This window comes from Vidua macroura, chromosome 12 (assembly GCF_024509145.1).
Source record: "Vidua macroura isolate BioBank_ID:100142 chromosome 12, ASM2450914v1, whole genome shotgun sequence".
In the NCBI taxonomy this organism is placed as follows: domain Eukaryota; kingdom Metazoa; phylum Chordata; class Aves; order Passeriformes; family Viduidae; genus Vidua; species Vidua macroura.
In genome coordinates, this window is record NC_071582.1 from 15,487,279 (window position 1) to 15,513,446 (window position 26,168).

Genomic DNA, 26,168 nt, shown 5'->3' on the forward strand with positions numbered 1-26,168 from the left:
CTCTGGCAACATCTGGTCCCCACTACCTTATTTGTCTCCTCTTTCAGAAACATGTTGAAAGCCTCTCATGCTTTCTAGAAGCCAACACACTGGTTATTGGAGAGAAAAAAGAGACCTAAGTGTAGTTTTCTCAATGAACACATAAGCTGTATCTATTGTGCCTTTCAGTCACTTTGTAGTAGTGAAATCACTTTGCTTGCTGCTCTTCTTCAGAAAAAAAAAATGCACAAGTATTGTATTTCCAGCATAGCAGTGATGAAGAATTAATTAATAATACTACTTATCTCTTACTCTACAAGATAAGTTTTTGAGCTTGAAAAAAATCTTTGCAAATACAATCTCATTAAAACATGCTTCCTCATTTATCTATTCCATTCTTTGGGTGGCAGATAAGTGACTCCAATTTTCCACCCTTTGTAGGGGGAGAAACAGACATAGACAGGTGAAGCAGCTTGGACAAAGATGCAGGCAGGACAGGAGCTGGGTGGTAACTGAGGAATTCAAAAGCACCAAGTGATTCAGGAGCAATACCTCTTGGCCATCTGATCTTTAGAGTTCCTATCTTTAGTATTGTAAAATACTAAACGTATTTTAGTACCAAATTACCAATTTAGTACTAAATGTATTTTAGTACTGTTAGATGATGGAATATGGCATTTTCGGCTTAGACTAAAATGGCCAAAGAAAGTGTCAATATCTCAGACTTCTGGGCCACTTCAAAACAGAGTTCAAATGGAAAGCAAAAGGTTTCTCTCTTTTAATCTGTTGATGTATTCCCTTGGTCCAAAATACTGTCCACCTGGAGTTTGGTGTCCTCACTTTCCATGTCTGGACTTCTTTACATCTCTAAGTGTGGTTATTAAGAGCAAGACACTTTAGTAACACCCTCATTCATACCACAAAAAGCAGTATTTAAGAATTTACTGGGCATGGCTGTTATTTTGGGGTCTGCCACATTGGAAAGCAGAAAATGCACAACACAACTTCCTTTCCAAAGGAGAAATCTGTGATGAGATATTTTTGTTGTCAATATTTCAGGCAGAATCCCAGCTGAAGTAGAATATTCCCCCAGCCATTGTGCCATTAAGGTGTTCAGTCACACTGCAAAGGCCAGGTGCTCTCAGAGTGAGGCTGATGTCTCATCCTTTCACAGATACCATTAGAGCTGAGAAATGACCTGCTAATATCATGTTTATTTCATCTACTGTGATTATAAGATGCTGAAAAGAGAAGACCTAATTCTGGCATGGTTATAATCACTAAACAGTCAAGTTTTTAGTGCTGGTGTGAGAACAAAACACTCAATGTGCTTCATAACCTGACCTGACTACTGTCTGGAAAAGCTGGAGGTTAGATAATATGCTTAGAATGAGCCACGAAACCAAAGGCACAAGCACATTGTCACCAATTCAACACTCAGCTGCCTTTATTCCTTAAATAATTTGCCAGAAAGGAATATTATTCAGTGTATAAAAGCTGCCAAGACAGCAAGAGAATTAGATGATCTTATTGTAACTGCAACTGTTTATCATGGGTGTATCCTGTCACTTCACAGAGAGACAATAAAATAGAGCAGAAGTGTCACTCAGCTACTTTCTGACAAGAGCTCTGCTAATATTCTCCACAACATAAAAACTCTAGTGAGACATATGAGAAAGGAACACAGTGACACAGCTGTGCCACAACATTCATCTTTATGAGTAAACTACCCCATCCACAGGGAAGATGAATGCCAGAGATCAGCCAACCTGCTTCACACAGACATCTCGCCATCGAGCTTTTCCTCCCCCTCTCCTTCAGCTCAGAGGTGTCTCTCAGCAAAGGCCCTGCTGCAAAAGCAATTAAAGGCATGCCTGGGTTCCTCTGTATTTTTCAAAGTGCATCACTATTTTCCCATATTTATTAATAACTCCTGGTAAAAATAATTGGACGAGATTCCCTTCAAAATATGCAGCCTCACCTTAATATACCTGTGACCAGAGTGAATGGAACTGAAGTGAGCTCTTTCCCCAAAACACTGGCAGTGTGATATCCCTGTAGCAATCCCACCTCCTTCTCTTCTGAGACAAAGCCTGAACAGCTCCAACCACACTAGTTTCACATTCCTCCCCTCTACAACTTCTAATGACTGAGAAACCTTTTTATAATCACTGAAATAAAAACATTTAAATTCAGTAGAGGTGAAAATGTATTTATGTGTGTGCATGCATATTCTTGTGTATACAAAAATATGTGAGAACCAGGAACACAGAATAAAGGAAACACAAGAAGTACTTATCCTAGATGATTATGTTGACATATAATTCAATGTACAGCTAGAAAACACAGAATATTCCAAATCAATAAAACAATTCTCTCATATATTCTGAACAAGAATCTCATTACAGGCTTAATTGCACAATCATGGCTTAATCTTGGAAGTCAGCTGCTGTTTAATCACTGCACAATAGCTGCCTTGCTAATGATATGGGAAGCCACTGCAATGGTATCCAGCATGAAAACTCTGCCCATGCTCAGAGAAGTCAGAGATTACAGGCATGTAAAGGGAAACCACTGAACCACACATGTGAGCTCTTTAGGTAGAAAAGGTTAAGGTCAGGTGCATGAAGGCCAGCAAAGAGTACTTGAAACAAAATAAAATAGCTACTCAAATTGCTGTAGATGGATGCTAGGCTGAGAGAGGATAATCTGTGCGTTCAACCCCTCCCCACTCCACTCCTGAAAAAAAAAAAAATCCAACAGAAATTGGGGCAGCTTCTTCTGAGGCTCTGGCACACTGCAAAAGCAGCCTGAAACAGGGAACTTGCACAAATATCAGCACTGAGCTTGTCAGGATTCCTTTACACCACTGTCATATGTTCAACCCATTCTTTGGCTCCTCAGCTCCTATATCTCTTACAAAAGTCTGAGTATGCAACAGAAAAACAATTATCCCATCCAGCTCTTTTCTTCCCAGCCAGGGGAAAAAACATCTACACTACTTCTCCATTCCTTCTCCTTCATCCTGGACAAGAGAATTGTGCATATTCCCTGGCATCTAAGAGCGAGATCTCACTTGTGGCTGTTGTCTGAGGGTGGAAGCACACAACACATTGAGCCAGCACCAATTTAGAGACATATGAAATAGGGGGCACTGGTGGCAAGAGGCTCATGACATCAGTGCAGTTAACAGGAGCAAAACAGTAGAAAAAGGAAGGCACAAATTATTCACCAAAAGTGCACTTACTTATAGTAGCAGATCTCCTGGCCTGCCCGAATCCAGCGAGGCCTGCCCTGGAGAGCTTCCCTCACTGAGTACATGACCAGCTGCATGCCTACAGAAAACAAGAGAGTTTCAGCTGATGTGACTTCCCTGGCTGGAAAAGACAGGAGTGGGAAGGAAAAGGCTAAAGAAGAAGCATCATTATTTTGTCTGTACTCTCTCTGCTGATAGTTTATGCAGAGCAAATACATTCCCAAAGCCCTGTGTTTTGTTCTGAGACAGCCACATCTGTACAAAAAGTCCCTCCAGAAGAAATGAGCTGAATAGAGTTTATTAAAAAATAAATTATTCTTCTGGCCTTTACAAACCATTTTGTTTACAGACAGAGGAAGAGAAAGAAAATAATATGAATCAAGGCATCAACAAGATCAGTAATTTGGTTAGTCTAATATTTTATGCTTGGCTGCACTATTATTGAACTCTTAATCCTACCATAGTATCAGAGATCTGTGTTGCATCCAGAACCCTGCCTTCCAAAATCAGCAAGCAAAACTAAAAGGTTTTAAACTCATTATTAGTCCTAAATACCACCTAAGCATCATAAGTGCTGATAACAATAGCATCCATCTTTGTACTGCATTATCCCAGAGCATGACCTCTTCCTGACCTCCAAAATATTACCATTTCATGCCCTGAGGGGGTAAGGCTTTCTCTGATCTGAGTTGCACGTCCATTACTCACAGTTCCATGAAGGCAGCCCGTCTGCAGGGAGATTTTGTATCAATTTCACACACCTGCCTGCTCTTTAGGGCAGGGTGAGTATGCTGAGCTCTCTGCACAGGGTGTCCCTGGCCAGGGGCTGCAGGGGAGGCTCCTGTCAGCAGCTCCAGTGGACCCAGCACAGTCACAGCTGAGCCCAGCAATGATGCTGGCACCACTTCTTTAAGAAAGAAAAAAATGCCCTCCCAAGTATTTTTTGCATGTTGATAAGTTGCCCCTCGAGCCTTCTCTTGGCTGTTCTTGTGCTGGGGGTAGGTGATGCTTGAAAATCATTAATACTGATGAACATCTGTATTGACAGCTATTCAATTCCCTTCTTCCTTTGGGTTTCTCTGTTAAACTCCCCAGCACTGTTGGAGCCAGAAAGTATCAGCAGTGATGCTTTTCCAGCTCACCTTGGGCTGTGCTGTGGGGCAGCACTAACCCACCACAGCCAGGAGCAACCTCTATAATGCTGTTTTCTGAACCAGTGCTGTGAGTTATGTACAAGAGGCAGTTCTGTGTTTGGTACCAGGACATGGCCACCACGAATTTTGAGAGACACAGGCCTGTCCAGGTGCCCAGCTGATCAGTGAAGGGATGTGAGGCTCAGTGTCTGCCCTTCTGACACACAATATTGTCTCAGAGCAATGGTTGCTACTAGTCTGACATCATATTCTAATTAAAAAAAAAATAGTTTTTCCTTTTTACTTCCCCTGTGGAAATGCTCAGTTTTAGAAAACAAACTGAAATCAGGGTTCTGATAAAATCTGCCATGGCAGAGTAAGTTAGTGAAAGAGGGGAAAGAAGAGAGGTGGAGGCTGTGCCTCCTGTCTTGCTCTGCTCCTGGCCACAACTATTTCATTAAAAATCCTTTCTGCTGGTTTCAAAGTCACACAGTGCCATCTAACCAAGAGCAAATGGGAAAAATCAAACCAGACAAGTAACCAGGAGCTGCAAAGAATTGCCACCCAGGGCACTTTGGCACTACATCACAACTGCAGGCTTTTTGTCTCAGAGTGTGGGCATTAGCCCAGGAAGGTGCAGAGGGAATGTGACAAACAAACAGCATCTCTTACCACTGCTCTGTGTAAATACTCTGCATGTGCTGGAAGGGGTAGTGAGCCTTGCTCAGCCAAGCCAGAAAAGCTGGAGCTTCACTGCCCGCTCAGAGCAGCGGAAGGAACCCACAGAGGAATTGTTAATAGCCAACCCCACAAACAAGCCATCCAAAAGCAAGCCATGGCTTAGCCTCCCTCCTTAGTCCAGATGGTATTTTCATATTTCTCTTCCAAATATATTATTCATTGCATGCTTGAACATATGAGTCATGTGCAGTTTCAGGTACACAAAATTAGATTATAAATGCTGACAACAGCCAAACTAGCAGATAACAACCTTCCACCAATAATAGCCTGAATCTCTGGCTACAAGAGTGAAGGCACTAGGGGCTACATCAACATCCTTCATTTTCAGGTTCCTACCACACACACCACACTGAATTGTTTGATAATTCAGGTAAGCATTATAAGATGACCAAAAGAATTCAATTGGGGTCTGTATGAATACTTGAACTTCAGTCCTTTGGGTTAAAAAGTAAATGCCTTTTAATTTGTCATGTCACTCATCCAGCCAGTCTCACACATACGAGTGATTCCAACTCCTAAGGCTGTTTGTTATAGGTACATTGATCCTCAGAGAGCCGTCCTGGTGATGCTAGAGGCTGTAGCCACAGGGCTTCAGAGGAATGCAGAGTCTAATATTATGGACTAATTAAACATTTTGAGCCAGGTCTTGAGCTTGTGTAAATTAACAGAGCTCCATGGAAACAAACAAAAAAACCCCCAGCCCATGCCAGCTAAGAATTCAATCCACAGTCTCCTTGCACAAGAAATAATTTCTTTCTAAAATGGGCATTGAAAGATAGGATTTGCCCTGCCTGTTTCTGAACAATTCTGCCTTCCTCCTGAACCATGACAGGAGCTCAAGGACAGGAAGGAACAGAATTTTTTATCATCATTAGTATCAACAGAAATTTCAGTAGGTCCAAAGATGTCTTACGAGATAAAACCAAAGAATCATGAATATTTGTTTGAGGATTATCGCATTTATTTAAATCTTAGAAGTACTTTCCAATCCTATGCTGCTCATTCAGTTCCCACTGATTGTCTTTCCCCCCAGCTCTCCCAACCCTAGTGCTATTCTTCTTCAGTTCTGGTCTATAAACACAACAGTGATGTTTATTTCCCCCCACAAATCCTCTCCCAAGTCTCAATATTCAGTTTCCTCCTCAGTCCTCCTGAGGATAGACAAATGTTCCTTGACAAATCTAAAGTGACTTTTTCAGTGGACTTCAGGGCAGCTAAGATTGAATTTACAGTCTCCCTTACAGACATGGAGAGTTTGAAACCTTTATGGCATTAAAGAGATATTGTTGTGAAGAGAAGGCTGCCCCGATTCCCCAAAGGCTCATACCATAATTAAACTGGCTGTTGAACTTCTCGCAGTTGATGATGTTGAAGCGATAGGGAACCACCGACTTCATGTCACGGACCTCGAAGTAGAACCACTGGTGGTGCTGGTTGCTGTTCACATCTGCATTCATAATTAGGTCATACTCAAACCTATAAAGGAAAATAATGGTAGCAGTGGCCATGAACACCCCATCTGCCACTGAACATGCAGACAGCAGGCTATGCAGTCAAATTGATTGATATTTTGTGAGCATCACCATCAAACACCATTAAATACTCACACTATAATAGTCAAAATATTTTGAGCTCTATTTTCTTAATCATGTTCCTTCCATGACATCCAGGTGTTAGAAGGCATAATAAGCTCCACATCATCTAATCTGCTTCCCTGGCTGACCCTTTGCAAACCCAGGAGAAGGCCACCATCCCATGCTGTGGTCACAGCAGCAGGCAGGCTGGGACACCTCTGTGCAGGGGTACTTACTCACGCACTTGGATCGCCTTCCGAAGGTTTCCCGACTCAAACTTGGAGAAAAATGTCAGACAGCCTGGAGCAGCCGGGCTTGAGAGACTGCTGGAAAGCAAAGCAAGGACACCTGTAGCAGACTGATTCAAAGACAAGTCTTCCCCAGGACCTTTTCTATGCTAAATTAGCTTTAATATATATATTTTTTTTAATAAGCAAGACCCTGGGAAGAAGGAGGAGGTGAGCAAATCCATAACCTTCCTATCCAATGTAACTTTTCTCTCTACTCCTGCTTAATAATTCTAAATCGCATCTTTTCTTTTGCCAATACTCTCTTTTGTCACTGTCCATGTTTGCTTTCTTTATTCAAGTTACTTTCCCACTGGACTATTCCTATTATTTCATTAATTGCAGAAGGCAGCTTTATGCAATTACTCTATATATACTCTTCCTTCATCTATAGTTTCTTTCACCAACTGCTTAGAAACTCTTAAATTCATCCTAAGCAACTTCATAACTTTCTCATACCTCAAACTCTCACCCCATTTTTACTCCAAAGAATGTTTTCCAAGTCACCTATCCTTCCTCTGAATGCAATTTCTTTAAAATTTGGGACCCTCTCAACTGCCCAGTGCTACATCTTCTCACAGACCATAGTTGAGTGCTTAGAGCTTTCACGAGGCCAGATGTTTGAGGGGTTTTTTTGAAGTGCTGTGTGAGTGTCACACTTATGAAACAGGGTACATCTACAGCCTGTGGCACTGGCTGTGCAGACAATCAAGGGGAAATTCTGCCACAGGGGGTGGAGAAGATGGATTTGTCAGTACAGTTCCCAGCACTGGTCTTCACCTCTCTGTTCCAAATCACTGCATGCAATGCAGACAGATCCAGGGAAAACCTACAGTCCCTTTGGTGTATGGATTTTCTTGTTCTATCTAAAAGTTCTGATGATTTTCTGCTCCCGTGGCTTCCACAACAGATCCTTCCCCTGGAGTCACCTAGAAACAATCTACCTCTCCTGGATATTTTCTCTGTTAGGCCTTTACCCCCTGTTACTTTGCATTTATCAGGGCTGATCAAGTAAACTGAGCTCAGTGACAGCACTGACAGTGCCCCTGGTTGCAGCATTCATTTGAAGTGGCCCACCTGGGATCATCTAAATCAAACACAGTTCTTCCAATCACATCCCCCGGCTGGATTAGGCGGCGAACATCATCAAGGACTTTGTCCCTGGGAAAAAGAAAGCAGCAAATCAGCAAAATGTAGTGACAGCGTGAGAAATATTGATATATTCTAGAAAGAGTCTTAGGAAATTCTTTTTAAGTACTGGAAAGGACTTCCATTTGCTAATTCCAGGTAAACTTTTTTCCCCATCATGAGAACACTTCTGCTCCATCCCCATTACAAGTTACCTTTTGGGTTAAATGACTGATTCTGGAAGATTATTTATTCACTACTGGATTGTGTCAAATTTGATTTATCCTCAGTTCTTCCCAGTCAATGCCAACCCCCAAGCAGCCAGTCTTACCCTGTGAGGAAATATCTGCCATTACTTACAAACCTACTAGTCTGACTCATAGTGAATATTGACTATAAGTCAAGCTGATTTCTACTCATTAAACAGAGCTTCTCTGATCCCTGAAGATGATCAAATGTGGAATACCAGATTTTCTTCCTGACCTTTGAAGCAATCATGTTATGCCTTGAAGCATGATATGATTAGTCCCATTTCAGACGTACAGTTACACATGTTGTTGTAGCCATAAAAACAGAGCTTTTAGAGCAACAGTGCAAGAAGATGGTAGAGTGATTTTCCCTCTAAATAAGATTTCTAGCTTATATATTTACTGCAGAAAGAATTATTCTCCCAACAGTCAGAAATCAGTGGTTTCAACAAATGCCATTAGTTGATCAACTCTAAAGTTTAGCATAGAATCCACCATCTTTGCTGCCTGCTAATAATCCCCTAGACCACTAAAAAGAAATATAAAGTCATTGCATATAAGAAATATAAAGTCATTGCATATAAGCCTATGTCAAGCCAAAAAACTGTAGTTATAAGAGCTTTCTCTCCCAGCCTGACTTCAGAACAGAGCTTCCCACTCATCTGAGCACCTAAATAATGACAGGTCTTTTCTGAAAGGACAGATGGGATTTTCCCTCAAAGAAACATATGGGATCAATGCTGCAAGCACTAAAGGTGGCTGAATAAAGAGTAAGATTGAAGGTAAAAACATATCTCACAAGGACACAGAGGCTTCTCCATCTCTAAAATGGACTTGTTCTCATTTGTGTTCTAACAAGGTTAACAACCCAACTTAGATTCCCATCACAAATTTAGGTATATTGATTAATTTATTGATCAATTGAGGCAAATAACTGGGTAGCAAAAAAATTGTTCAATAACCTCCTAAGGCATTCAGAGCTGTTAGAGTCAGAACCTACATAAACCAGTTTTGGGCCCAAGAGCTCTCAATGTGGTCACTCCATTAAAGCACAATCACCTTTGGACCCCATGCTTGCGTTCCAACACGGGCTTGCTGTAAGGAGGTGGCTGGTGACCCCAGAAATCCGGGAATGCCAGCTCTCTGTAGCCTGGGATGGACTTCACACATATGGCCCTGGCTGCATAGAAACAAGGGTTGTGGAATGGGATATCCCCTTGGTGTTTCTCCAGAAGATTTCTAACTATATCGGAGCTCTCCAGCCTCCCTTCAGGACTAGGATTGATCGAGGCCTCACAATGAGGGTAAAACATTTTTTTGTACCAAGCAGCATCTTTTAGGAGAGAACACAAAGCAAACACATGACTCCTGGCTGGATCTTCCTCCCCACAGAAGTCTTTATCCTGGACTTCTTCAACAATGTCTCTCTTTTCATCATTCTTATTCCATATGCATTGCTCTTCCTTTCTCCAGCTCTGCAATGGGACTTTGAAATCCTGTTCTCCTGGATCTGGTCCCATCTCTGTGACACTTTGGTTTCTCCATCTGCAGTTCGGATGCTTCACAGAAGTAGCATTTGGAATGAAATGAAAGGGAGCAGAGGTAAGACTCTCAGTCCTGTCCTCCAAGTTCTTCTTTTCCTCAGTCTCAAATTCAAGCTCCTTTAAATTTAAAAAGCAGAAGAAATTAAAAGAAACTACAGACAGATTGTGCCTTGTTCCAGAGGAAACCTTTCAAGGAGGAAAAGAGGAAATATTTACACATCTCCCAAAACTGTACTCAACCAATAAAACAGCCAGAGCAAAATCAGTGCATAAAGCACCTGCCAGCATTTCTCTATCCACAAAGCTGTTTTGACAGAAATCCTCAGAAATCAAAAGGATCTGATTGGAGATGACTCACCCAGATGACTCAACCAAAACAAATCCTTCAAACTAAGAAGGGAAGATACTTTATAAGGTATTTTTTTTTAAATATAAATGTCACAGGAGTATAAAGGTGGCCAATCTCTCATGCAAAACTCCACCCCACCTTCATGCAGGAGTATGATTTAATCCATTTGGCTATTTATGGTACTTATGGTCACAATCAGTATCAAAATATTCTGTGTACAGGGGATATATTAACCCAGTGATCTTCTTCAGATTCTTATTTGAAACAGGGTTTTCAGCTCTCCTAAATTCCAAAACTTGTAATGAGTGCAATATTTCTTACATTTTGTCCCAAGCATCACTAGAAAAAAATTACTTGAACTGTTCATTTCACTCAGTGGCAGTGCAATCTCCTCTTCCTTCAAACCACTAGTTGACAGTATTTACTTTTCACATCTCATTCTGATTTTGATATTGCTGTTGAAATTGCCAGCAAGGATTCAAATTATCTGACAGATTTCTCATGTGGCAATTGATTCAACAATGCTTACTTAATCTACACCCAGACAAATGTGCATCAAACATCATTCCTTTTATCATTCATGATTCACACCAATAAACTACTGCAAAAAGTCATAATCTTTGGCTTTCCAGTCCTGTAATACTTACAGATTCACTTTTGAAATAGCCTTGTCTAGCTATTACTTGTCAATACTCCCTTTCAAGTATTTCTTAAATTCTGGAATATTCACAAAGAAAGGAAATTGCACTACAACCATACCTGAAAATTCTGGAAAAGTTCTGCACACAGAGCTTCATATTTTTCAAGCTCTTGTTCTGACCGGTCAAGCACTGGCTTTGACCTCAATTTATTCACATCTGTCTCCAAGTCACAATCCTACAAAAGCAGAATTAGAAAAGCACGTGTATTACACCTGCCCCATGAGATGATCTCAACCATCAGTGAATTGAGGATAAAAACAGTATCTGCAACTTTCACAGTCGAGGGCTGTTATGCATTAATGTGCAGCCCTACCCATATCAGATGTGAGAACCAAAGCCAAACTGTGTCAAGCATTCAGCTACTACATTACAAAAACAAAAACAAAACAAAACAAAACAAAAAAAAAAAAAAAAAAAAAAAACCACCCCAAAACAAAACAAAAAAACCCAAACAAACAAAACAAAAACCATACCAAGAAAAGTTGGAGCAAGAGGAAAGAATGGAAACATGGCATTGATGATTGGCCATTACATTACAGCAATATTCAAATAATTCAACATGTCTATCTCCCACCAAAAGCCATCAAAGAAATTATTTACTCCTGACAAACAGATTCATTTCCGAAGTTGTTATAAAAAGAAAAAAGTAAAATTGCCTGAATGCACCACTGCCCATGGCATTTCAAACCCTGAGCCACGTTTGGGTCACAAAGCAGAGTCTGAAGTGTTGTTTGGGCAGAGATGAAAAGGCAGTGAAGACCTGCCAGGAGCATGAGGTCAGCTGGAAAGGATTTGCCACTGAGAGCATACTGATGCATAAGAAGCTTCAAATTGTGGATGGAAAAGAATAGATGGTTGATGTGGTGATTTTTATTTTCCTAGAACTCTCTGAACAGTTCCTGATGGAAAAGTAGAGCCAAGTTTCAGTTTGGTTAGTGTTGCTAGCATGCATGGATATGTGTTATGTAGCAGTGAAAATGTTTGCAAATCACATCAATACCAGCAAACATTGTGCAAAAGACCTTACACAGAATAAAAAGGGCGTAAGCTGAAAGTTCATTATCCATTCCCTGCTTGCTTTCCTTTTAGCAAGGTTTTTTTACAGGAGATATATGACCAGCAAACCAGACAAACAGTATTTAAAACTTATATTCAGAAAAAGCTCTTAGGCAAAAAATAAAAAAAAAAAAAAAAGACAACCCCAAAAACTGCTTACATCTACTTGGTAAATCCTTATGAATAATGAAATAGTTCAGAAGCATAGAGGAGCTGTTACTGAATGAATAACTAATTAAAGAAGGAGATAAATCCACTATCAGCCTTATTCCTAATGAGCATCTTGACGAGCTCTAATAGTCAGATAAAACCAGCCAGACAGGGGCAAGTTAGGACACTCAAAAAATGTTGGGGGTGCGAAGTGGGGGTTTAACTGCCTTTTTTTGCTGGGTGACATCAGTTTAATATCAGAGGAGAAAAAGACAGGGCAACTAATGAGAACTCTCTTTCACAGAAGTCTCAATCACTTCTAATTAGACTGCATTTGCAACTTCATTTCTTTAATTTGCTTTCCCAAGCCACTTTATGTGGATAAGACTTATTAGCAGCATCCACTACTTCACATTTGCATGTGAGCTAGTTTGTATTTTCACAACAAAAAAGTTTGCACCCTCATCCTCAGCTGGTAGAAGCTTTTTTTGCCAGTTAGGCCACTGCAGGGAGAGTGCTAAGGGAGAATTCAGAGAAATATTGAATAATTCATTGTATTATTTGTCTGTGTGCAGCAGCAAATAAAGAGGGAATATAGGTTCAAATGCACCAGCTGTGGCTTAAAATAACTAGCCTTTTCCTCAGGGTAGGTGCACAGCCCAAATATGCTCTGATATGGGAATAAAGAGAGGGTTAGCCTTTCGTAGATGATAAATCAATTTTCCCTAAATGCCATTTTCCTGGCATATGCCGAGCGGATCAAAGATCCACCATTTATCCCTGACTGTGGATGTGATTCTGAGCAGTCTCTGCAGGAACAGAGAAGTCACCAAACCCCCTCCACCCAGGGTGACAAGCATGAAATAAATAGAATAGATGCAGGGCACTTTTTACTGAAAGTCAGTACATTCTCCTTTCCCTTTTTCAACTATCCTCCTATTGTCCATGTAGTGTGTTCACATGGGACCACATGCACATACATTCTCTGCTTAGATAGTCTTTCAGGGCGTCAAAATGGACAAAAAAATGTTTTATTTTCCAGTATGTAGATAATTATGGGAACTATGGCTCATATACCTACTTCCTCTTTACCCTCCACATCCTCATTATCCCAGTCATTTTCAGCCTCTTCCTCTCCTTCACTTTCACTGTCACCACCTGTAGAAGTAGGAAGGAGACAGAGACAAAGGTGTTCAACCTAATATCCCTCTCAGACCCCACAGAGAAATACGTGTAAATTCTTCTATGTGTGCCACACAGTCCACAGCCCACTACAACCTGATTAAAGCAAATCCCATTTGTTAATCTCAAATAAATGAATTTGGCACTAATTCAGCCAGTTTTTAAAGCTCTGTTCTCTTGGACTCAAGCACTGCCTTTCAAAACCATGACAAATGTCCCCATGATATGGATCCAACTCATTTTACAAAGCAATACAGAGATTTTCTGCTTGGCTGCAATGATATTACAGGATGCTCTTAATCTGTATTATCTAGATTAGGGTGTTTTACTGCTATGATTGTTATAGTATTTCAGCATCTTCCACACAAAATTGAATGTAGCAAAAATTGCTTCTGTGTATCATGGAGCCTTTTCTGCAGAGTAGCTGTCCTGCCTTTCCAGCAAGAGCTCCCATCCTTTACTCGTGCAGCATGACTGCTATCTGCTTTTACTTTAGAAATGGAAAAGGATAATAATTCTTGCAATTCTTTACTGAAAAAGCTGCAGGGCAGTTTTTACCCCCCCCCGCCCCAGCAGCCAATACACAGGCACAATTATGTCTCTGTCTGCTACTGGGGAGCAATGGCATCTCCAGCCTCTGCTATACTCACTCTGCTCCTTTATTTTTTGGATAATAGAACAATTTTTTTCCCTTTTCCTTGCTCCTTTCCATCTTCTCTCATTTTTTCTCCAAACAGACTCTTGCAGCTTCAAGAAGACGTGGGAGTAATTTCTTCCCTACTGAGTGACACTGTAGGTTATCAGATTAATTTTAACTGTAAACCTTGGGATTATGCCAAGTCTCCCTCCTCCAGATCCCACAGTTAATCCTCACGTCAGGCTCCTTTTCCTCCTTCTGAACTCACCCTTTAGCCATTTACCTTCAGATCCCTCACATGGAGGTTCAGCACTGGCATTCCCAGGAAGAGGGAAGGAATAGGAACTTCTTACAGTCACCACAGGCAGATGCTCCTTGGGGTAGCACTTTCTGAGAATATGAGTCGCAGTAGTTATGATAGGATCCAGATTTTTACAAGATAAACAGTCCTAGGAAACAAAGGAGAACTACATTAAGAATAGTCTTTTACAACAGTCCCCTCTGTCATAGTCTCCCAGAGCAGAGCCACTCTTCTGGTGAGAACATAATTCCCTTTACCACTCATGAGTTACACCCATAAACAGCAGCAAAACATCATAATCTTGGTTTTCCAGTCCTAAAGACTTACAGGTTTACTCTTGAAATAGTCTTGTCTAGTTACCACTTTCCAACACTCCTTTTCAAGTATTTCTTAAATTCTGGAATATTCACAAATAAAGGAAACTGCATTGTTGATTGTACCTGAAAAATCACATGAACGTTCTGGACATGTTGCTTCATATCTGGGAGACTCAGCAGCTCGAGCTCTGCTCCAAGACATTGTAGCCAGGGTACATAAAGGAAGCTAACACAGGTTACAGTAGCACTGAAGCAATATGGTTTTTAATATGGATTAAAGAATGCTTTGTGGAGCCTATGTGTATGTTTTGGCTGCCAAAACATGCCAAAATCTGTGCTTCTGCACCTTCAGCACGTCTACACCTGGAGTCATCATGCCAAAATTCACACAGATAAACTAACAGAGTTAACACCACCATTTCAGTATATTTAGGGTACACAATGTACTCTCAAAGAGAATACACTCCCACAGTACTCTGTTCTCTGTGGTTAAATCATTAGGTCCAAGAGCTATTCTGAAAGATCACTATATTACCTAATCATAAAATAATTAATAACTGCAGTATCCCACAATTTCTACTGCTACAATCCAGAGGAGGAAATAGACCTGTAAAGATATTTTTTACAGCCCAGGTATACTTTGAAGACAGAGAATATTTTGTATTTTTGTTGTGCTGTTGTGCAAGCAAGCTCCTCAGACTTTTGTTGCAAAGAAAACAAACCAAAATCCCCACAGAACTAAAGAAAGACCCCCTGAGACATCACAGAAATTATGTATATCTTCATACATCACAGTGTATGTCTTCAATACAACAGAGTTAGGGAGTTTGGATAAAGGAATGATAATGCTGCACAAAGGCAAAGTTGTTTAAAACCAGTGGATGCAATTCTCAGAAAACCCAGCCCTTGGATTTGCCCAAATACAGCACACCCAAAGCACAGCCTCCGTCAGAGTGACTGAGTCATAAGTGCAGTACTCTACCCAAATTCACAATTTTCCCTCTGCCTCTCAGCATGTTTTCTTCAATGGTTTGGAACAAAGACTGAGCTCATCAGAACAGGAATGCAACTTAAATAAGCAGCATGAATATGCTACAAGGCAAAAGAGAACTATTGCAATACATTCTACTACCATTTCATAATTTTGCATCCCTGTGGTAGAGATAAAATGGAACAACCAAGAGGGGAGAAGAGATACTTTGTGTCATTATCTGACAGCCCACAGTCAGCATTTGGGCTGGACAAAAAAAACCCAGACAATCCAAGCATTCAGCAGAATCAGGCAGAGGGCCAAGAGAATGCAAAAAAGAACATAAAATGACCATTGGATCACAGGTCCTGCCTGACTAACCTCATCTCCTTCTAGGAAAATGTGACACTGTTTAGTGGTGGACTTGAGAATGCTGGGTTGATGATTGGATTCAATCTTAAATGCCTTTTCCAACCTAAATGATTCTGTGATAAAATACTTTGTCATAATCAGGAACAGGAAAATGGCTGTATTGGGGTTCTTTAGGTTGGGGAGGATTTTACTGTTTTCTCATGTATGATTGAACAGCATTACAAGATTCAGTGGGATTAACCAGGATTCCTGTAGGGAGGCTAGAAAAAATCATCTAAAGCTGACATGCTTACAAGACTCACTACAAGAATTTTAATATTTATTTCTGGTTCTCTGGCTGTTTGGAACTAGGGGGAGAGAAAAGAAAATTATGAAAGCATCTCTGAGGAAAGTTTTATTATGGGTAGAGCAAACACCACGGAGAACTGGTTTCTATTTCTGTTTCAATTTATTCACTCCTTCATATGGTTGCCTTTGTTTGGTTGTTATTAAAGGAAAGATTAGGAAAGTTTGTCTACATGTGGGAACAGGCTAATATTCTCAACAGTCTACTAGTTTAGTTTACTAAAACTGATCTGTTTTTGCTCAAACAGTGAATGCAGGACTGTTTAATTGCCTGCCTTGGGACAACCATCTTAATTCATGGCCAAGTGAATTTAAATAGTCAAGAACAAGGCATGTTCATCCAGACAATGAACTTCAACACATGGAGTTGCTCAATGAAGCTATTTGGAAGTCATATTTTTCTCTTCAGCAAATTAGCTCACAAGTGGAAACAAGCCTTCAGATACCTTAGAGAGAATTTGTGGGACTGTTTTCATTACTGCTCATAAAGTGCTCTCAGATTCTAAGGTAACACTGTTTACAAATGGCTGAAAATGATTACATCAGTGTATTGGAAAAGCCCTTTTTACTGACACCTGGGAAGCAGACAGGAGACTGCTCTGTATGTGTGTAAGCTATCCCATTTATTTTGTGGTGGGATAATGTGAATGAGGGAAGAGTAAATCCTTAGCTCAGAAAACTCATGTAAAGCTAACCTAGATTCAGATCTGCTTTTTAATCTCCACTGAATCTGGAATAGAACAAATATTATGGTATGTGATATATAGGGGAAAAAAAAGGAGGTTTCAATATGACAGTAAGACAAAAGATAGTGATGCTGATTGATGCTCCTACTGGCAAACAGAGAGTGGAATACAGGATAATATTATCCTAGAGTAGTAAGGAAGGCTGAAGAGAAACTAGGCAAGCTTAAGAAACCAGATGGAAAAGTGATAAAATATCAAGATAACATTCCATGCAGCAGTATCTCCTAGAGCACATACAAACCTGTTTTCTTGTCTCAGAGTAGGCAGCTCTGTCACTGCACACAAAACCAGACAGTGCTAATGTGAATATACCATTTAACTGTCAGGAAAATCTAAGTGCAGCTAGGAAAAGGGAATGGGAACAGAAAGTACTTCCTTTCCATGAATGATTTCATTATCTATAATTATTTTTTTTTCCAGGTAGGAGTAGAATTCAAAACATCTCTAAATTCCCCTAAAATATCCCTAAACACTTTTCAAATTGAGTAGCAGTCACTTCTAATCTATGTGAGGTGACAGTTTTTGAACTATTGGCTCCTCCTGTGAAGATATAAGCTTAAGGGCTATTAAAAGGTATTCAGGTATTTCATCTGTCCATCAGCCCAGACAATAGGCAGCCAGAGAGGTTTCAATTGAAAACCAGCCTTGTAAATCGAATTTCCGCTGGAGTTTAAAACAAACCCATCTTGGCAAAACGGTTTTCATTTCAATAAATATGTGTGCATAAGAAAAAAAAAAAAAAGCCAACCAACCAAACAAAGACTTAAAAAGTTTCAGCAGAACTTTTCTAGCCAGATTTCAACACCTTAAAAAAATCTCATTAGGTGCTCAGAGTTTGGTCCAGGGTAATCACCAGAGCCAGTGCATTCCCTAAAGGCACTAAAATACTGTCCACACACAAAGTCATTGCTTTCCCAATTAGGAGTTGTTTGTCTTGTCCTGTCTTCATTTCTTTCTCTCTTGCCACAGCCTGTTGTCTATCTCAGAAGACAAGATTTCCCATCTTTCTCTCATGAAAATAATGAAGATTTTCGTGGCAGCAGCAGCCTCTACCTCAGGTTAGATAGGGAAGAGCATGAGTGAGATCTCCTAGAGCTGCCAGACTCCTGCCAACACTTCATGTCTTGGAGAGATGCTGCAAGACTGACAATATCCCAAAGAAGCAGTGAGAGAATATTGAGCTTTGAATATATTAACCTTGGATATTTCTTGTCCAAGGTCTCCCTAATAGCACACACTGGGAAAAAAGCAAACTGGAGGCCCCTGAAGCTGTCATTTCCACTCCACTTCTGACCTTTGGAAGGATTAACATTATCAGTGTTTACTGGAGCCTTAGTATGTCATTTCCTGGGTGTGCACCCAAGGTGACCCCACGTTTGCACTTGCCATGGAGTTGCTCCAGGCTGAGCTATCAGGAGGTGTTAGCTCAGAAAGCTCCAAGGGCTGTGGGAGGTTCTTGAGAGGGAAGGAACCAATATCCACCCTCCAGCAGCTGTCTCCATCCACCCTATTCACCTTTCTTCAGACCAGGGACTTCTCATTAACAGAGGCCATAATCCTTTGGGAGGTCTGCTGGCTCTGGCCACCTCATCCTACCTAAAGAAAAGGTCAATTCTTCATAAGGAAAGTGAAGCGAAAAATTCCAGAAGTCTCCCATACGCTGCTGGTTAGAAATGACTCACAGAAGAATCCTTCATGACAGTGATGGAAAAGGGGAAGAAATAAACACACTGAATCATAAAGGCAATGGATTTTTTAAGGGAGAAGGAGACAGGCTTTTCTTTCTGATGGTTCTAGAGCAAGATAACACATAGCCAGTAAGAACAACAATGGAAACACTCTTATGGTATCACACAGGAGGTTTTCTCTAAGGTCAAAGCAAGCTAAGGAAGCATTTTGCTGAGAGACTGAGGAAACTCTCACTGTTCTGTGCCTGCCTTTTCTATACCTTATAGGCATCCCATCTGCAGGACCATGGCATCTTTCTTGAACTCACATTAATGTTTCACAAGATTAAAATTTAACCTCCTGAAAACCTGTTGATGGATGTTTCTCATTAGGAAAGGCTTAGCTAAATGAGCATTCTGTTTAAAAGGCTGATTGAGTGGAATTATCTGGTTATTGTAAAGAAAAATCTCACAAAAGACCTAAGCAATTCCCCTATAGAGATATTGCATAATTCTTCAGGAGAAGTCCAAGCAGGCATCAGGATGCACGGGGAAAGAGAAAGGAAGCACTAAAAGTAAGAACTAGAATTCCCATGTGTCTCATAGAAATTAAGAATTGTTTTAAACTGAAACATTTCAGCTTCTCTAAAGTACTAAGTGTGCAAAAGTCAACAGCTCTTAATGTAATCAGTTTTTCCATTTATATGTCCTATCCTGAATTTATATAACGATGGAATTTCCTGCAGTGGGATGTAGAACCCAGCCCTAACCACCTCATTTAAACACAAAAAGCTCCATTTACCTGCACACTTGTGAAGAGAATCTCCATTCCCCTGGAACCAAGGAAAGTCTCCCTGCCCAGCTGGATGTTGGTGATGTACTTTAGGCAGAGCAGGAGACCCCTGCGAATGTAAATGTAGTTGTTGGAGACATCGTTGCGATGCCAGTCCTGGTAGAGCCTCAGCAATTCACCCAGGTAGCCTCTGTTCACTGCCCGGCGACTGTTTGACTCTGAAAAGGAGAGAAAAGGCTGAATTAAACTCCTTCCTGTTTGGTAATTGTGGCTACTCAGCACTTGAACTCTGCTTTATCACCTTTATCACCTGCTCATCCTGGCTTAAGGGTCTCAGTTAAAAACAAAAATATTTTTTTAACATTTTTTTTTAATGTAAAATGCTGTTTGCTAAACATGACCTATGTTCCTGGAACATTACATGGAAAAAAAAAAACCCAAAAAACACATCAGTGTCCTGTCTGGAAATCTGTATCTCCTTCCAAGTGCTAATAAACCTAATTCCAGTTGCAGCACCACAAGATTTCCTGAAACTACCAAAGTTCCTGAGGAGTGAGAAAAGCTGAATAAAGTAAGAGTGGTCAACAGCATAAAATCTTCACCACAGTGCTGCATTTCAGTCCTGAGAGAACACCTTGTTGAGATCAACAAATTCAAAAACCTTGTGGCTGTACAGTCCTGTCACAGCCAGAGAAATTATGTTTAACTTCTAAATGTAGTCCCACAAATACCTGTATAATGAAAGCCATGAACCAAGTGATTCTGGAAACCCACGGTACTTAAAAATTAACAAAACACCAACACAAGCAATAGCAGTTTGGGCTTCTTTTCTGTGGCTTCCTGGCTCCAAGATTGTAAAGGTCACCTTCAGGTAATGTTTAAAGGCTTTACTGCATGGGCAAGAAAATTACAAAAAATATTCTGAAAAAATAAGATTTCTAAGAGCTTGTGATACAATACAAATCCTACTGAGTTTCTAAAACACATCCCTTCACCTACTGCATGCCTTGCCCTGGCCCTCAGGACAAACATGAAGCCACACCAGACCCCAGGCTCCCTCCCTTTAAACCAACCCTGCCTAAATTTTCCTTACTGGACCTGACATTCCTTGCTGTGACACGCATTAAAAGCTGTCAGGATCTCAGAAATCAACTGGGGGCAGGTAGCATATGTAAGGCAGGAGCTCAGCTCTCTGAAGGACAATCAGCACTTGCAGCTCACAGCAGATGGCTCTTGGTACCCGAGCTAGTGGGCTCCAATCCATTTCCACTTCATTAAACAAAGCACCAGAGCCTCTCACACCTGGAACTTCAACGTCATCAGTGGGGATTCACAGGACAGGAGAAGCAGTGAGAGGTTAAGTGAGAGAATAGAAAGATGCTGCCTGAAGAAAATCAGCAAGGAGAGAAGCCATGGAAGGAATAAGCAGGAAGCAGCATGGGCAGCAAACCTCAATCCCAGTGATGAAGTAGGTTGGAAAGTGGAAAAGTCACCTGAAGTTGTCTCAGTCTGCTCCTTGCAGTAGGCTAGCAAACCCTTACCTGGAGGAGGGATTGGAGAGTTTTTCCTGCTACCTGGCAGGAAAAAAAATATTGCTACCTGCAATTTTCTCTACCATTGGCACCAACCAGCACCCCCAGCCCAGGCTGCCAACTCATTTTAATGCTGCTCTGCATCTTCACACCACCCTGCTGTCATGGCCCTGCACTGACCTGCTGGTCCCACAGCATTTCCAGTCCTACACAGCTCTGCCCAGGCTCCCACACCTTGGCCTGCAGCTCTCTAGCACTGCCTCCCCTTGCTGGTAACCACCTACACTAACTCTGCATTCTGAGGCTCAGTGGTTGTCAGCATGGAGAAGGTCACCCTCCTCCTCTGACCTTCACTCTGTATTTCTGTTTTCTATTTGACTCTCTGCAAGAAAACTTTAATTGCTTGAGAATCCCTTATCAATCCCAATGATTTTATTCATGATTTCCTGTTAATCCTCAACCAGCTGTCATGTTTACTAACCTGCAGGATGACTAACCCCTTAAATCAGTCAATCTTCTTTGAAGAATTACTCAGGAAGCTCTGTAAAAGTCAATAAGTGTATAAAACATGACAAGAAGAACAGAGTTGGGGAGCATAAGGTAGGGACAATTTAGATCAGACTCAGAGCTTCCCTGAGCTGTTCAGGGACAGATGAAATTGGACTAGATCTAGGTTTTTATAGCCTCTAGCACACAGAGCTTGAAGTGCAAGCTTTCTGTGTCAATGTCAATAGGAAGAGGGAAAAACTGGGAAGCACGGTCTGTAGAGCTTCCTGGGGAATTTGTTGGAAAAAAAAATTTCTCTCAAAGTATGTCTGTGATCTTTTAAGACAGATTTCCACATTTGAATCTCAGCTCCATAGGGACCAGAACACAAAACTGTCCTATGCTTTAGTTTTAATACTCGTTGAAAAGCATGGAGGAAGGTGAGCAGAATAATTTTGCTGTTTCCTCACATGTTTTCTGTAGTACTTCTGTAGTACTTCCAGGATCAAAACAGTCTCTTTTCAAAATGAAGCTGAGATAGTCTATTCTGTGAGAAAGAGATGGAGAGGCAGGACTAGATTTCCCCAAACCCTTTGATCAGAAGCAATGAGAATTAATTGCTGAAGGGGCAAAAAACACATTAATTTTGTTTCTCCTGTCTGATTTCATTGATTCTCCTCTGCTTTCCTGTGATGTTGGTGGTTTTTTCTTTATTTCTTCTTTCATTTTTTCAGTTCTATAGTCAATAAAGTAGTGAATAAATGAAAGAGGAAGTATGCCAAGATCTCCAGAAGGCAGAATGGAAAAAGGAGGCCTCCCCACCTGCCTGTGTCTGTTGGTCTCTCCATCTATGGATGCACCAGCATGGGTATCTATCTATATTTTGGCACAAATACAGATGGTGGAAATGAATCATACAGGTACAAGCAGCACTGCACAGATTTGCAGGCAGCAAGAACCACCCCTCCTGGAGCGAGTGTGGACGATCTGTGTGGTAAGTGACAAAATGTCCTGTCTTTTGACCCTCCTCCTGATATTCTTTAGTTAGGCCCTTTCCCTCTCCCTGGATATGGTCAGTGGCCAGTGGAAATGGAAGCTTTTCTGCCAAGCAGCTTTCAGAGGTGCCCAGGGGTGGTGCTTCCTATTTTCAATGAACTGAAGGGATTCCTATCTTGTGAGGTCATCAGTGGGAATTCAGCACCAAACCCAAAAAACCCTGTTTTGGCTAAAGACTGGGCTGATCAGTGGCCAAAGCTGCATTAACAGCAAGTCTGACTATACATCAACCACTTTAAGCTATCCATATCTGCAGCCATCAGATGAACTCTCCCTCTGCAGCAGCTGTTTGTGTGGCACTGACCTCCCCTGGAGCAGGGACAGCTCCCAGAGTTACCCCTTGCCTGACACCAGACATGGATGGGTTGGTAAGTGACGTTTTTTTTGCATGTGTGTGACATTCAAGACATATAATGAACTTATGTGCTCATCTTTGTATCCCATTCTAACCTTAAGTATAGTAAATAGAGTATTGCCCTCCAATCCATCTGTACTCATTAAATATTTTACATACTCAGGTTTATTGATTGAAACAAAACTATTAGATTAGATCTGTCTGAACAATCTCTGACTCTTCCCCTGTGACAGTCTGTCTTCTTAACCTTATTCTGCCATCTCTGACAGGGGAGCACTGTCTTCACCAGCACCCAAACCTGTCCCTGGAATCCTATTTTCTTTGCAAGAGTTTCACTTCTGCCTGATGAGACTGGGGTGAAAGGATAACATTCAATGCCTTCTTAGTTTCCCACATTTCAAGACCTGCCCCTCCATTTGTGGCTTCCAGGGCATTGCTGCTCATCAGTGAAAGTTTGAGCTCTGCAGCTCAAAACATGGGACCTGAATCACCTATGCAGTTCACCAGAAACATCTGACATGAGTCTCCAGGCAACAAGCAGAAGCCTCAAATGGTTAAAGTTACATCTAAATTAGCAAGGGGATATCACTAGAAAGAAATCCCCAGTTTTGACAGAATTCTCATTCTGTGGTGGGGGCCTAAAGTCAGGTTTTCAGTCTAGGAGATGAAAGTCTCACGACCACCAGTGCTACTGTGGACATTTCTGAAGCCCTCTTTGCAATCCTGTCTCCTTTGAAGTGTTTGCCAAGAACACGGGTGCCACTGAAAAACATGCAGTGTATTTCATCACAAAACTGAATTACAGTCAACCTGAAATATGATGAGCAACGCACTGCTTACCAGGCAGAACAAAGAGATATTTATCTTTCTGTCTATCTTCTTAAATCTTTTTGTTGATGCCACTCAGCTGATTCATTATGCCAAGAACATACATTGCTACAGCTTGGAGATAAGAATCCTCTGCTAAATTAACCCTATGGCCCCTAAAGCAGCGACAGGAATAAGAAAAACTCCAATTTCCCCACTCTGCTCTAGTGATTGACTCTTAGGAATAAAAAATGCAAGATATCTCCTACAGCAAAGAGAACACAGATGTTTTAATTGGTCATTGAGAGGCCATTTTTGCAGAGAAAAGCACAAGAGCTCTCTACAGAAATAAAATTCATTGTCCATATGAAACTGAGTCACACGTGAAGTGCTGGGATCACTTCAGACCCAGTGGGCTCTGCAGCAAGAAGGTGGTATTAGCTCAACTCTTGTTGGAAGCCAGAAGATTGCCCTGTAGTTTTGCCCTAAGCAGTTTCCCTTTCCTTCTTTACTTTTCAGAAAACCAGAAATAAAATTAAAAAAAAAAAAAAAATACAGTTGCACAAAATCTACAGTGTGATTTTTCTGACTGAAGTGGTTTGAAAGAGTTTTAATAAGGACACCAGAATTTGGAAGACTTCCTCAAATTCAGTCACTGAATTTACAGAAGCCAGATCATCACTGGAGGCACAAACACTGCCCATGCCAAGGAGGTAAACAATCATCATCAAGGATGTCAACAGAGAATAATGCAGCTTTTCAACACTTAGTTTTCATTACACCCATCCTGAGAGGCAAAACATCAGGAAGTTGGCATGTCCCAGGAGATGAAGCCAACATTTTTCCCTGGAGCACTGAATTACTTTCAGTTTGGGATATGTCTATGAATGAAGAGTCTTGGGGAAGGGAATATAAAGGACTTAGAAAAATTATTTTCTTTCCCACAAAGTGGCTCTTCTCAAAGAGATAAAAGTGTAGAATCAAGACTGTTTGCATTCTAAAATTCAGCAAGAAAAGACAGACACAATGCTTGGTTTAGATTATCATGAAAGGAACTGCAAAATTCAACTCTGATCACAATACCCAACAAGATGTGATCATGGATTTGGAGCCAGACTGACACTGGAGTTTGAATCCAGAGCTGGATAATAAGGATTTGAATGGATGATGAGAGATGGGTACCTGGTGCAGCATGAGGCAAATCCCAGACATTGTGCTGTTGGCTACAGGAACTGGGATGATTTAACAATGGGGTATTTCGACTGAGATCAAAGACCTGCCTCACTAGATCTCTTGTCAAGCATTATGAATTCAGCAGCAGAGAGTGCAGGCCTTTCACACTCCCTAATCTGCTTCTGTGCTAGAACACCATTTTCTCTTCCTCAGCGTTACTTGACCCTCCTTAATGCCAACTTAAAAGGAAAAGAATGCCAATGATTATTTTATCTCAGCAGACACAAAATATTTTATGGTTTCATTTAAAAAGTGGGCAAAAGGTTAAATAAAGGTTAGTTGATGGAAGGTGGGAGAAAAGAGTAGGAAAACGAGAGATGAAGAGCTGTGCAAGAAGATAAAGACAGCAAAAGAAGGGAGATTTAGAAAGAGAGAAGGGAAAGGCCATCAGCAGTAATTGCTGTTAGCACACAGAATGGTCTTGATGAAATCAACACCATCAGGAGGTCACCACAACCTGTCTTTTTAAATTGCTCATTACAATTTTACCAGGCAAGCATTGCACCAAGGGCCCTGCCCATTTCCCCAGCCTTTTCCCTCAATATCCACTCAGCCAATGCCTCTGAGAGCAGCTCGAGCTAATTTCCTTACAGACATGCAAGCCGGTAATTCTGGGAAGCACAGATAGTCGGGAATAACAAACACGACCAAAATTAGATTAAAATAACCTGCTGATAAACAAATTACTCACCCAAAATACACATTGGATTAGGCACGGTGGGGATCCCTATAATCACATCGCCACCGTGTGGCTCCTGCTCCCTCACATCCCCTCCAGCCTCAGCACCCCTGGCTTGGGTTGGTCTGTGCTTGGATAGCAGGTGTCCAGTTTTATTCCACTGCCCCAAACTGGGAATGGCTTGCCTGGTTTATTCTGGGATTTGGGGTCACTAAAAGCAATAGGCCCCTTAGCTAGGAGTGCCCTGGAGGGCATCCCACATCTGCTCAAACAGGCGGCAGCCCCTCCACACATGGGGGTCTTGAAGACACAGGAGTGCTTTGAAATGAGTTCCTCGGGCATTAATATAGAGCTGAATCAAGATAGGAAGACGCATGTACAGAGAAAAACTAGAGAAAAGCCAAAGGAGGCTGGAAGAAATAGCATGTTCACTCTGGGACAGAGAGAGGAGACTTTGGGAAAGTCTCAGTGCCTCATCCCACCTCAGTTTATCTACAGCTATTATCTGCCTCCTCCTCCCCACTCTGGCCTGTAGTGAGCATCT

At 41.2% G+C, this 26,168-nt stretch overlaps 1 protein-coding gene across 1 annotated transcript in view; it reads right to left on the bottom strand.

The window, feature by feature from the left end:
* Positions 1-26,168, bottom strand: part of AGBL1 (AGBL carboxypeptidase 1) — a 248,241-nt gene that overhangs the window by 193,492 nt on the left and 28,581 nt on the right. The window contains exons 7-15 of the mRNA XM_053988729.1: positions 19,486-19,694; positions 14,249-14,414; positions 13,228-13,304; positions 10,999-11,115; positions 9,406-10,007; positions 8,048-8,131; positions 6,920-7,006; positions 6,437-6,585; positions 3,227-3,314 (exon numbers count right to left, since the gene is read on the bottom strand). Of these exons, the coding sequence (XP_053844704.1) occupies positions 3,227-3,314; positions 6,437-6,585; positions 6,920-7,006; positions 8,048-8,131; positions 9,406-10,007; positions 10,999-11,115; positions 13,228-13,304; positions 14,249-14,414; positions 19,486-19,694 (1,579 nt within the window). The remainder of the gene's footprint in view (positions 1-3,226; positions 3,315-6,436; positions 6,586-6,919; positions 7,007-8,047; positions 8,132-9,405; positions 10,008-10,998; positions 11,116-13,227; positions 13,305-14,248; positions 14,415-19,485; positions 19,695-26,168) is intronic.